The 13,366-nt window shown below is 41.6% G+C and overlaps 1 protein-coding gene across 1 annotated transcript in view; it reads right to left on the bottom strand.

Annotated features, from left to right (window-relative positions):
- Nucleotides 1-686: 686 nt before the first annotated feature.
- The window catches only part of LOC106902656 (cadherin-23-like), a 47,158-nt gene continuing 34,478 nt past the window's right edge, over nt 687-13,366 (bottom strand). Inside the window, exons 34-47 of the mRNA XM_014966320.1 lie at nt 13,070-13,289; nt 11,386-11,522; nt 10,506-10,649; nt 8,608-8,852; nt 8,017-8,126; nt 7,178-7,312; nt 6,544-6,680; nt 5,739-5,936; nt 5,291-5,385; nt 3,807-3,962; nt 2,823-3,020; nt 2,073-2,198; nt 1,474-1,660; nt 687-1,083 (exon numbers count right to left, since the gene is read on the bottom strand). Coding sequence (XP_014821806.1) covers nt 919-1,083; nt 1,474-1,660; nt 2,073-2,198; nt 2,823-3,020; nt 3,807-3,962; nt 5,291-5,385; nt 5,739-5,936; nt 6,544-6,680; nt 7,178-7,312; nt 8,017-8,126; nt 8,608-8,852; nt 10,506-10,649; nt 11,386-11,522; nt 13,070-13,289 — 2,253 coding nt within the window. The 3' untranslated portion in view covers nt 687-918. The remainder of the gene's footprint in view (nt 1,084-1,473; nt 1,661-2,072; nt 2,199-2,822; nt 3,021-3,806; nt 3,963-5,290; nt 5,386-5,738; nt 5,937-6,543; nt 6,681-7,177; nt 7,313-8,016; nt 8,127-8,607; nt 8,853-10,505; nt 10,650-11,385; nt 11,523-13,069; nt 13,290-13,366) is intronic.

Below are 13,366 nucleotides of genomic sequence, written 5' to 3'. Positions count from 1 at the left end.
CAGCTTGCTCTTCGACCAGCTGGTCGCGTCCCGCTCCGTCCTGGGCCGGGAAGCGGGGCCGTTAAGGGCAGGTTCCCCCCCCCCGCCCCGTCTCTCCACACACACAGCCTCTCCCCCCCGCGTTTCCCGCCGCCCTTCTCCTCAGCGAGCGCGCGCCGCGCTAACGGCCGCGCCGCCCCTCACCAGTGCCAGTTGTTGACGTTGGTGGCGTCCGCGCGCTCCTCCACGATCCAGCGCGGGTCCCCCTGTCCCCACTTGGCCATGGCGCTGCCCCGCACCCGCCGCACCGCAGCGCCCGCCTCCGCCGCCGGCCCCGCCGCTTCCGCCCGCCGGCGACCCAGCCAGAAGGTGCCAGAAAGTTCCCCTCCCCCGTTCCCCGCCGGAGGAGGAGGAGGAAGGCGAGGCCGCGCGCCGCCCGTCCGGCCTCCGGCGGGGAAGGCGGCTGCACCTTCACCTCAGCCCGGAGCCCCCGGCCCTCGCTGCGGGCCGGTGGCCGCTCCTCCCGCGGCGGTAGCGGCCGGAGGCTCCTCCGGTGCAGCCTGGGGCGGGGAGGGGGGGGAAGGCACCGCCTGAGCGGGCAAACAGCAGCCGCTCCTTCAAAAATGAAGCAGGAGGGTGAGTTCTGTGCAGAACAACAGAACAGCCACGTCCCAGGGGAACTTCGTCTGAAATAACGACAAGGCGTCGCGTTTGGGATCGGTTTTATTGTCTTGCCCTTTCCCACGTGCCATAAGACATTAAAACCGCCTTTCCAGCCCAGTGCTTCTTGTCTTTCTTGTCCGTCTCTAACAGCACAAAGAAGAGTAGCAGCAATTAATCTCTGGATAGCATTCCCATATTCTTATGGCTCGTTTAATTCTGTAGTGTTCCAGGGACTAGTCAGTGTGGTTTTCCTAAAAGTTTGCTTCATCTTACTGATTAAAAAACTTCATTATCGTCACACTCATCATCTTCAGACTCTGTGTCCAAAATTACTGCCACTTCTGAAAATTTCACCCCTTTAATTTTGTCAGGGGCTTGTTTTGTGGGACCAGGTGTTGAGGAAGAAGTTGCCCCTTCCTTTGTATCTGTGAGAAAGCCATCCTGCAAAAAAACAACACAGATGAGGCAAAAAGAGGCAGAGTGTGGACGTACTGTAAGCAGTACAAGTCATGTAACTTTTGTATGTATGTTCTCTCTCAGAAGCTTGCACAGAAAGCATCGGTCTTAAGGTTGCATTGTTTTTAAGTTTTAGGAGCAGCACGTGAGAACAGTTTTCAGGAAACACTCTGTAAAAGGTGGAAGAAGGTCACCATTTCTGGGTCACAAAGTCCTTCCAAGCAGGACAAAAGTTTTCATTACTTCACAAATTATTAATTTATTTTTTTTAATTCTATCACAAGTTTACTTTTTTTGGATAGTTCTTCCAGTGTTCTGATGAATAATGATAAAGTAACCTTTCACTCCATTCTTTGCAGTTGAACAGCTAATTACCTGTTTTGTCAATTCTGCATGGGACTGGGAATCTACATTTCTAGGTTCAGGGGCTTTTTCAGACTCTGCATTTTCTTCATGTTTGCTGTTGTGATCCAGTGTCTCAATGTAATCGTATCCTTCGTTAGCCTGAAGGGTGTCTTTGTCAGCATCTTCCGGATTGCTGAACGCTATTGCTTCCATTTTCCTGAAAGAGAGGTAAGAGAATTCATAACACCTTGAGCTTGCAAATACTTCAGTGACAGAAGTCTTAGCCGCTCTAAAGCTGAGAGTAGCATGTACATTGATGTCAAAATTGCTGGGTTTTTACCCAGGGAAACATTAAGTAGCTTCTTGTATCCTGAAGGGTTTTTCCTGCATAAGGCTTAAAAATTCCCTAAAGAGAAAGCAGGAATTTGCCCTTGTAATTTTCGATACAAGATTAAAAGGTATTAGCTTCCATCAAGTGTAGGAGTTTTAACTTATAAGGGTTCTTTAAAATCAACCTATGCACTGGTAGTGAGAGAGACAAGGAAAATCCCATGTTACCAGAATAAAGTACAATCGCATCTTCTGATACGCTATTTTTTGTAAATTTGTGATATCAGAATTCTACTTACACATTATTTGTATGCTCTAGTTTCTCTAAGCTTCTCAGACTTCCCTTTTCATCAATTGCATACAGATTGTCAATACCCTCCACAGTTTCAGCTTGCTTCTTAACCAAATGCTGTTGGTCATGCTTTCTGAAAATGATAAATACATTAAAATTATTAATTTTTTTTGAAGATTGCCTTTACAGTTAAAAACAGAACGTGAAGTACTTGTGTCATAAGTTAAACACGCAATGTTTATTTTCCGTATTATTCTGAGGATTATTTTGAAGTATTTCCTCTTGTTCTGCACAATGGTTAGATTACAGATTTAATGGTGGCAGGGTAAAAACCCACTTGCCCTCTTGGAAATGTACTCATTTTCCTCTGCTATCTGGTCCTGCTGCCACTGAAGTTAGCAGCAAAACATTCCCTGATTTCAGTATTCATGGGATTAGAGGAGCCTTATGTGGATATATTACAGGTACTTGTGCCCCCCTTCATAGTTAAAATTTATGCTACCCACATTTCTCTCTCTTTAAAAGCATTTGTTTCTGCTGTTGCTGTGTGACAAGCAGAAGAAGAAACCAACTTTCAGTTACACATAACATGTCTAATATCTACAGTACACCAGGCATTTTGATTTATAGCAGATCTTAGGCAATACTCCATGCAAATATTAGTAATTTTTCAGATAAGTATTTTTCAAGTTGACATTTAAAGTAAAATTCCTAGTTGCAAGTCTATATTACATTGTCAGTGTAGAACTACTTGTACCTTTTCCTTCTGATAGTAAAAAGTACGTATGCCAGGCAGGCTACGAGGGTGCAGGCGAGCAGAACACCGAGGACGATCGTTGCAATGAGTTCAGGAGCTGCTGGTTCTGCAGGAGGCTCTTCTATGGTAGCAGTAACAGGCATTGAGAATATTTTTTCTAGTTCTCCCTCAATGTTAGTCTTCTGCTCCCTAAGTTTTCTGAAGACAGAGGAGTAAAAAGCTGGTGATTTATTAGACCTTGATTTTGGCTTGAAGAGTAGCAAAGAAAATAACACAATCCCACTTCCTGCTCCACCAAGACCCTTTCCAAAGATTCAAAATTGTCACATCTTTCATTTGTGAGAAATTCTAGTTTTCTAGTAACCAGCCCTGGTGCTTCTGAACTAAAATGCTGCAAAGCTTGGAACATTGAACTTGAGAGGTCAGTAAATCCGCATCAAGGCAGCCACATACAGCCTTACAAATACCAATAGCGAGAGAGACTCTTCCCTATGACCACAGATTCCATCAGCCACAAACAGTTACTAGTGTGGGAGAGGAGTTGAGTCTAGAAAGCGTGTGTTTAAATAGCAGTTGCCCTTAATAGAATGTTTATAAGGGTATACATTCATACCACTGTCATGTTATGAAACAAATGTAAAATACAGCTAAAACGTAAGTTTTTAGTCAACATTCTCCAGCTCTAAAGTGAAGTCAATATCTATTTTAATGATATTCTTCTGCTTCAGTTTTCTATAACACGGACCTTTAAATATATTTTACACAATTAAACAGCGTTATTCATGTTCCTGACAAACTCTGAAAATGACTTTTCAATAAACAAGCTTTCTGAATTCTAAAAATTCCATTTAAGCCTTGAGATAAGTCTCAGATAAACTGTTATTTGATCTAAACCTGTCTAGTCCAAGGCATTAATAATGTTAAGGGAAACAAAGCCTAGCTGCATAGTGCTGACACCCAGAAGACAGACTGTGCCATACAGACCTTTTTACAGTTTCTGCAGGTACATCCTGGTTTGTCTCATCAAAAGCAATAATTTTTACATAGGTTACATCAGTGCTGCTTCTAGCTTTTCGTTCAGACTCACTGGAGTAAACTTCAACAATGTAAACATTCCATTCAAGTTTATCTTCCAGGACCCTGCCATCATATTAAGAAAACATTTGAAATTAACTGGGTAATGACAAATTCTTTTACTCTGGAAATTAAATGACAGAAAAGCAGCATTTAATACAACACTTGGCAGGTGTTTAGTATTTTAATCTAAGCATGGGAAAATGCAGGATTATCATCAGCAAAGGAATTGCTCAGTATCACTGAGTGAGTGAGTAGCAGAGTTAAAAAAAATGCAGTCCTTATCTCTGGCTGCTAAGCAAAGACACTTTTCATTAGTAAGTGCTATATAACTTGTACACAGCCTGAAAATTCTTAGATAGGTGCCATTAGCATAGTGGAGCAATTAATTAAAGAAAGGAAGGGTTAACAAATGCTTATACCTAGATTTCATAACCGATATTGCATAGCATAGCATATATTTAGTCACGCTTTTCAAAGCAACATATGGCTTATTTCACACTTGACATTATTTTTTATAAATACAGGCAGTGATACCTATAAAGTATTAGTAAGGGTGGGGAGGAGAGAAATTCAGTCTCATAATCCTCATTGTTTTCTCCTTCTTTTTCACAGAGAGATTTTCACACTGGATTGGACCACAGGCCCAGTTAATCCATTATTTCAATAGCAATCAGTACCAGCTGCTTCAAACAAAGTGGCAGAGCAGCTCTAGGGTTTCCATTTAATTTTTACCAACACGAAACTGGTGCTATAAAAGTGTCAATGTCAAAAATTCATTTTTCTGTCCTTCAAAGTAATTTCCCCTCAAAAGCACAGAACTCAGTATTTCCAATGTGAATACATGTTTATGTGTAATCAAAACAGAAAAACATTGTGTCTTCATTAACGTGCCTAAAAGGCCAAAATGTGTTTTTCATTGTAGTGTAGCCATCCACACATCATTACCTAATCCCATAGCACTGTAGGGCTGAGACCTCTTTGAGAAGCTCTGCTGCTGGGCTACAAGTGAGATTTTTCACTTGTAGCACAGGTGGGTCTGGTTTGTGGCTACTCTCCTGTCTGTCTCCACATCGGTATCTTGAGCCTACTACCCATACAGTACTTTATCCTGGGCTGTTAAAAATCACAAACATTGAGGTGGGAAGAGACCTGTTGACATCATCTAGTCCAATGACCTCTTTGACATTTGTCAGCTCAGGCCAAAGCCTTTACCAGGTAAAAACCCTGTGAATTTTCTCAAATTATTCTGAACTACCTCAAATTGAAGGCCTAGCTTTTCATGGGCGCTGGCTGAACCATCTCTCCTCTAGGCCGTCAGATCCCTACCTCAAAGGGACTCTGAATTTGTGATTAGATAATAGATCAGAATAAGCTTCACAGTTTCAAAATACCTTTTTACTTCAGCAATGTTTTTTTCAACAACGTTGATTTTCTGATTAAGCACTGCCACCACCAAGTTGTTACTGGAACTGGAATCAACAGTCACCTAATAAATAAATAAATCAAGTAAGTCACATGTAAGGTTTCCTAAAGCATTTGTACCTCTCTTAGTTTTACTTTCCAAAAAAAAAAAAACCACCAAAAAAATCCCCCACCCACTCTTCTGATACACAGTAGCTGTCCTCTAAAGGCAGTCTACATGCCAACATGTTTTAATACGTCAATGGAAATGACAACCTCATAATTCTGGCCTGAAAGTACGTAGTAAACACTGGTGTATCTGACCATCTTACTATGTGGTTTTAAGTAATTTTTTTGTCATGACCAGACCTAGCCCATCTTGTATACAGAGTTTTGATGTAGAAGCAAATCAGGACTATAAACAGCAATCTTCCTTACATTAACTGTTGTCTGGGCTGTGAGTCTTCTTGTGCCTTGGTCTGCAGCTTGGACTTCCAGATAAAATGTTCCAGACATTCCCGCTACAGAAACTGTAAAAATCTCCCCTGTGTTTTCATTGATGTCAAATTCATTTGTTTGGTTAGTCACCAAGCTGTACAGCAGAAGTCCGTTGTCTCCTGAATCTGGATCTGTGGCCTGGGTTTAAAAGAAAGGCGATTTGTGAAACTCAGCTTGTGGCTTCTAGGCTGCATATTGCTCTTTAATCATTAAACTCTGCAGTTTCTATTTCTAAAACTGGGGTCTTCTAGGATAGTGCTGTCTTACTTTTCTCTTTGCACGAAACAAAGTGGGGTACAAACTATCAGACCAAGGGTATAAAAGCAGAAATACATTTCCCATAAAGTCTGAAGCTGCGAGCATAAAAGGAGAAGGCTTAGAATGGAGGGAGACTTTGAAAAAGATAAGCTGCATTTTGTATTTCATTTCCCATTTGGGTCTGATTGGTAACAAAGCAGTTAACGGGAGAGGTAGAGAAGAGCAGTCTGTGCAGTATGTAATGCCTAACAGCAGCATGAGTGAGTCAGAACAGACTGTGGACCTGCTGGTAGGGCAGGTATGGACCAGTTCCCTGAACACCCCATCCTTCACCAGCGTTATGTCAAAGCTGGATGATGGGCAGAATCTGTCTCGAGCTTTCAAGAGCAGATTTCAACAGCTCCTTTAACCCAGTTTAACTGTGGAAGAAATTTAAATCTTTCAGAAACATTTCTTTCCTCATGAAGAGCACAGAAAGGTACTCTACCTGAACTGTAACAACCGGGTACTTGTACGGCACAGAGTTTGGTATCCGAGCAGAGAAGTTGTTTTTCAAAAACACTGGCTCTTCATTTACATCCTCCACCGAGATTGTCAGCATTGCCACATTTTGAGCAAACATGCCTATTAAACAAACAGGAGTTAACTGTAACAACAACTGCCAGCAAAGCACAGCTTTCAGAGGCCAGGCCGGGCTGTGGCTTTGCAGCAGTACCTCTGCTGCATGTGAGGACGAGGGAGAAGGAAGGGAACGCAGCAGGGATGTGCCCAGAGGAGCTCGCTCTCACTCCTGCTGGGGTTTCAGTGGGAACAGGGCAGCTGAAGGCAAAAGGCCTCTGTGCTGCTCCTCTGTCAGCCCAGCAGGCAGGTTCCTCCAGCTCCTGCTGAGGAGTCCAACAGCCCAGCTACTACATTATTTTCTGAGACCGTGGTAGGGCCCTGTGAGGGTCTGTGCCCCTGGAGGAAGGCTTCTGCTTCTCTCTGCACAGCCCTGATCTTCAGCTTTTCATCTTTCACATCAGACTTTGCAGGTAAAGAGAACCATGATTCCTACATTGTGTTGTAAGACGTGTTCATTGCCCCTAATTTCAGTTGGAATGTCCTTCAAAGCACAAAGTTACCTGAACGCTGGACCTCTGCAGCAGATGAGAGATCTTCATTTGCTTGAATTAAAATCACATACTGAGAAACTTCCTCATAGTTCAAATTAATTGCTGTTCTCAGCTGACCACTTTTTGGATCCAGTCTAAAGTGACCTGAAAGGAAAAGCATGCACCTTTGTTGTTATAGCTACCATTTCACTTGTGTCCCTCCTACCTCTTGTATTTTAGCTGCTCTTAGGATGTTTCCATGGGTTCTCTGCTTTTAAGAATGTGAAACGCAACTCTTCCAGTGGCCGAGTAGCAATGGCACCACAGCTGGGGTCCTATCCCAGACCAAACAGGCCTTAAACATGTAAAGGAGCCCCATACTTGGAAAACAGAGTTGCAGCTTCTAGTTGCACAACTCCTGTTTTCACTGCTTTCCAAGTTTTCTCTCAGTTTCTAATTATTTCCTTTTTTTTGTGTGCCAAAGGGAGTCACGGCAGAGCTGCAAAAGCTGGAGAAGGGCAGATGCCTTGACGTGGGGCAAGTGCAAGGAAATGATAGACTAAAAGTGATTGGCAGGGAGGAAGCTGGTTGCTAAAACTTCCATTTTAGCTCTCCAAGTCTGCAAATTATCCTAACTAACCCATTTTTTAGCAAGCTACTGCCACCTCTTTAAGCAGAGAAGATTTACAAAGTCCATGGTGAAGAGCTCTGAAAGAAATTCTTTGTGTACTTGTGTTTTTTAAAAATACGACATAAATTTTAATCCTTGCTCTCCATCTCCTCATTTACATACAGCAAAATCTGGCACAAAAAAGACAGGTTATTCTGGTATCTTAGCTATTTTAACTCATAAGGGAAATAGTACTCACCTTTTTCATTGCCGGATAAAACTGTATAATTAATTGGTTTTCCTAAAGTTTCAACCACAGTAAAAGTGTGAATTAAATAATCCACTCCTGTATTTTCCGGGATGGAAGTGCTAATATAGAAAATAAATGATGCATCATGTTAAATTTCCCAGCAGTTGTTGCACAGGCAGCCTTTGAAATGTAACTCTTAAAGAGCAAATTATCTGTGGAATATCCTGCCCCCTCCCCTCCAGTTGTTTGCTAGAGCTCACTGACTTTCAGAATGCAGTGCAAGCCTTACTTTTCTAGCCAGATATTTGTTTATCCTTGAGTAAAGGCTAAAGAAGAATGTTTAATTAGCATGGAAGAGGAAAGGGACAAAGAGTCTGGCTTATAAAAGCTGCAGGATAAAGAAAGAAAAGGTTCCGCTCATCCTGTTCACAGAACCACTGGCATAGCAGAATTCCCTGGATGTTTTGTTAAAAAAAAAACCCCAATGTCCTTTCTTCTGCATGGAGGAATGTGAAAATGAGCTTCAACTTTCAACTTTACTGCGTTTTCCAGTACCTGGAGAGTATGTACCAGTTATAGAACTTAATGTGAAAACCTCACCTGATTTTGCTTTCATTAAACCGAGGAACAAATGGACGGTTGTCAAACACATTAAGAGTAATCACAGCGGTGTCATTTAAGGATGGAAAGCCTTTGTCCTTAGCCATCACTGTTAAAAAGATCTCTCCTGAAGTAATCAGGTTTCCAGTTGTAATTATTTTCCCCTCACTCACATCTTCTATCAGGAAGAACGGGCTGAAGTTTTGATCTGGGAGGATGTAGTACTCAACAAGGCCATTTTGCCCCTGCCGTGAAAGGAACACAACTTCATGTAACTATTGCTTGCAGGACCACATTATTGCAGTGCCTTGAGTTCCATAGTACAGACTCACTGGAATTTCCATGCTTAAATCCCAGGGGCATAACTAGAGAGAACCAGGCTCAGAGCTACTTCGTGCTTAAGAAGAGCAGCAGGAGGAGAAAGGGCCAATGGGCAGAGTCCCCACCCCCCCAAGTTAATTTTGATGTTCCAAGATCCTAAAAAATCCCCATAGCAATACTAAAGAAGACTACATGCACTGGGAGTACCTTTTGAAGGGGAGAATAAACACTGAAACTTGGGGTTAGCTATGGTAGGAAGGGTGCCGATAAAAACACAAAGCAGAAGAAAATTCACAAACAGTTGGCCAGTTAAAAAATAAAAATCCGGAAACATAAAATCTCTAATGAAAATAAGGACACGTATAGAAAGGGACAGTCAGAGTAGTGAAAGGGAGTTATCTAAAGCTGTGATATGAGCAAGAATAAGCCCAAGTCCCTTAGATCCTTTTCACACCTTGAGGAGAAGCAGAGCCTCCCCACTGCCATGAGGGCAAGCCCTGTTCCTGCCTGGCACAGGAGAGCTGGACAGGTTTTATTCTGTGCACATCACTTCACTTCCCTGAGACAAGCCATTCTGACAAACCCTGAGGGTTTGCTCTGGATTTCTGAAAAGCATTGTTCTTCCATGGCTCTGCAGCAGCAGGATCAAACCCTACCATGAACATCTGCTGTCACTAAGTAATCTGTGGATTTATAATTATTTCAGGAACAGAGAGGGATAGAGACAATATAGGATAATTTCAGCAGCGGTCTCTGCCCCAGGATCCTGAAAGGCTGGCACAGGGAGGATGAGTGCCACGCTGCATGGCAGAGGACCAGACAGAGTATCTGAATGCTGAGTTTCATTAGGGTCTGAATGAAGATCTGAGAGACTCCAGCCAACTTTCATAAGCAATTTCAGTTTTATATAAAATAATTGAGAAGGATGATAAAAGGGGGCCATTAGATTATTTGCAGCAATACACCCCACAGCTGTAGCTATTTTAACCAAAGCTATGCGTTAAGAAATAGGAAGGCACCTGCTACACCTATTTTGTTGTCACTTCCAGATGTTCCATCTTTTAAATGATATAATTAGTAGTGATGTTGTCATGGTGATTTGGTTCACTAGTGGATATCTCTGCCAGTGCCTGGATACTGGGTGCACTACAGATACATCAAACAAAATTACTTTAAAAAACGGGAACAGAGATAATTAGCTGGGGTACCACACTTCAGAGGCATTTGGAAAGCAGACCTTTCCATGTTCAAGCCAGTGATATGTTTAGCTTTTACAGATTCTTCCACTTCAGAAGTTCAAATAACATCACAGACACTAAATTGCTTCAGTCCTTGCATACTTCTGAAAGACTGGTACACCTCTGTATAATAAGCAGAAAAATTAACAAAAATATAGCTGAAGAAACATGCCCAAAGACAGGGAGTACATCAGTATGAAGGCAGAAGCACCAAAAGCCCTGCTTTCCAATTCCCAGTGCTGTTAGTCAATCAGAAATCACTTTCTACTACATTTGGTATTTCAGGACTAGAGAATAGAGAAAAATAAAGCAGTGTCAAAATCAAACAGGAGTAGTTACCTGATCTTTGTCGGTAGCACTCACAGTTATGACATGAGCACCTACAGGATTAATCATGTTTATAGAAGCGGAATAGGATTTCTGAGCAAATTCTGGAGCATTATCATTCACATCAATCACTAGAACAGTGACATGAGTAGTTGCCTAGAAAACAAAATGGTTTCATGCATTTTAGAATACCTAGGGTGTCTTATTAAGAGATAATTTTTGTTATTTGCATATGCAACAAAAAGTCTAATTTAGACTTTGAAAATGCTGTAGTAAAATATTGTGTTAGGTTTAATTTTGTGAACTCAGCAGAGACTATTACAGGATTTTAATACACGAGAGGCAGGAATTCAACGTTGAAGTACGATTACGCTTCTTGAAAGGTGCCTGAATGGGTAAGAACAGGATGTGTTTAGGGGGACAACATGTCCTACTGCTGCTGCTAGATGCAGTTAAGGGGACCACACATGTTCTAGTTCTGTTAAATAAGTGTGTAATATCTTTTCAAGTAAAAGAAAATGCAACAGAACTATAACAATTTGCTGAAAATTACTTTTTCTCCCATGAAAAATTACCAGGCACTTATATCACTAACAGCAGTAGGCAAGAATTCCAGTTCCCTAGCACAGGCTAGTCTGCAAACAATTATATATTATATTATATTATACCATTATAATTATATTGTACCATACTTTATTATGGAGTAATTTCAACCAATTATGGAGTGTAATACTTCTCAGCATGGACAAAGGTCACAAAAGTCTGACCCTAAACATGATTAGGTGACTAATTTATTCCACACAATAAATGTCTTTGATAGATCTCCCTCCCACTGGTTTAAAATCCTCTCTGACTGGAAGAGTCACTGTTCATTATAATAATAGTCTTTTACCTGATGGAAAGGAGCAGATTTACTGTTGACTGCATTCACTGTAAGGTTGTATTTATTCATGGTTTCATAGTCTGGAGAGTTCTTTACCTTAATGTTGCCATGTATTTCATCTATTTCAAATATATTTCCTCCACCACCTGAGATAAATTTAAAGAAGCATTATCAATGAATACATCTTAGAAGCACATAATTAACTACACTCAAATCATGTGTTTACTTATGACTTGAGCTCATTAAAACAACTCTTAAATATAACATGGATAACGTAGAAGAAAAACAGAAGATATTTTGATGAGCATTTGAAATGTGAGCCAACAGAATGGGTGAATAAGTTTTGCAGATACGTCTGTCACATTCAAAAATTAATAGAGCTTGAGGCATGCACAGGATGATGGACAGCACATTGGAGTTATGGGAATCTCAATCTCTGGAAGCAAGTTCCTCCAAGACTGGGCAATCCTTAGAGGAGATTAGAGGTGTTTCCAGGCACTTTTACAGTCCTCTGACCTTCTGTACACTCGGTCTCGCATTTGCTGGTCTCAACAGTCATGAAGTGTTGTAACAAGACAGTGCTCCTGCCAAGATCTCTAAGAGGAGATGTCACTGAATTTGTTCTGTCTCTATTGACGGTGGACTGAGGGGCACACAAATCTAAAGAGAAATCAGTTTGACTGCCAAAAGACCTGGCAGTAACTTTTACTGGTTTTGGCCACCCTTGTTCAAAGCCACCTCAATATTGTGGTATGAATATTGGAAATAAAAGACTCTTAAAACTTATAAACTGTATACGCATCGCTCTTGATGGACCATGGAACAAAAACAACTATTTCAACTTCTGCAGGCTTTTGGCCGAGAAGATTCTAAATCTCCATCTCTGCCAGAATTAGGGGCAGTGGCAAAAAGGGTGCTCTTCTCAACAGTAATGCCATCAGCTACCACAGTTAAAGGTGACAGGAAGCACCAATCAGAGCTCTGAGTCACTGCAGTTCACAAACTGGCACATGAACGTAAAGTGAAACTGAAGGCACTTGACATTAACTGCCTGGGCAGAGGTCTCAGGTAGCAGAGTAGGTGACCTGTTGTCTGTTGTGGCACTTCTGCTGCAGTGGTAACAGTGAAGAATAAGGGTGAAGAAGACAGCTCTCCGGCAGCCCTTCATAGTGAATCAAGTTCCTGGCACACTTGTGACACCATTTACATCTGCTCCTAGTAGCTGTGAAATGCTCACAGTTCACAAGCTGAGGAGAGACTTAATTTAGCAACATTTAATACCTGGCGCAGGCCCAACGGGTTCTACAAGGCAGGGATGAATTAGGCCCTAGACCCTTATTCCTCCTTCAAGAAAGTTATGGGGTTGTTTTTTTTTTTTTCATCAAAATTACTCCTGCTGATGGCAGCTACAGCAGTTGAGTAGCAAAAGATTTTTTTAAAAAGCTGTTTTTTAACAGAATTAAGAGTATGATTAAAAGCAGAATTTGTAGTTTCCGCAAAAGAAGTTCCTACTCAATCAATTTGAACCCTGTATGAGCATAAATTAGTACAATATCTAGCCAGGTGAAAGTGAACCTTCGCAGCTTATGTGAAAAGGGGTTAGGAGATAACACACACAGCGCTATTTATGCTCGTAACAGTATAGACAACTGAGTGACAGTTGTTCCAGTGCAGTGAGAGAATTCCTGGTTACCTGTAAGGCTATATAGAACAAATGCATTGTCTCCTGTGTCTCTGTCTGTTGCTGTGACTTTTCCAACTATGAATCCCACAGGCGCATTTTCATTCACGCTGAATTCAGTCACTGGATCAAAGACAGGTGCCCAGTCATTAACATCAATGATCTTTATGACAACTGTGCAGTAACCTCTTCTCTTCTCAGGGATTCCATCATCTTCAGCATATATCACAACCTGTAAGTTGCACAATTATTGGTACTGAGAAATCAGACAAATAGGTACTTGCATAAGGATTAAAAAATCTTGGTGAA

This window comes from Calidris pugnax, unplaced genomic scaffold, assembly GCF_001431845.1.
Source record: "Calidris pugnax isolate Ruff unplaced genomic scaffold, ASM143184v1 scaffold31, whole genome shotgun sequence".
Classification (NCBI taxonomy): domain Eukaryota; kingdom Metazoa; phylum Chordata; class Aves; order Charadriiformes; family Scolopacidae; genus Calidris; species Calidris pugnax.
The sequence above is the reverse complement of the archived record's forward strand: the minus strand, read 5'-3'. Positions and strand labels throughout refer to the sequence as shown.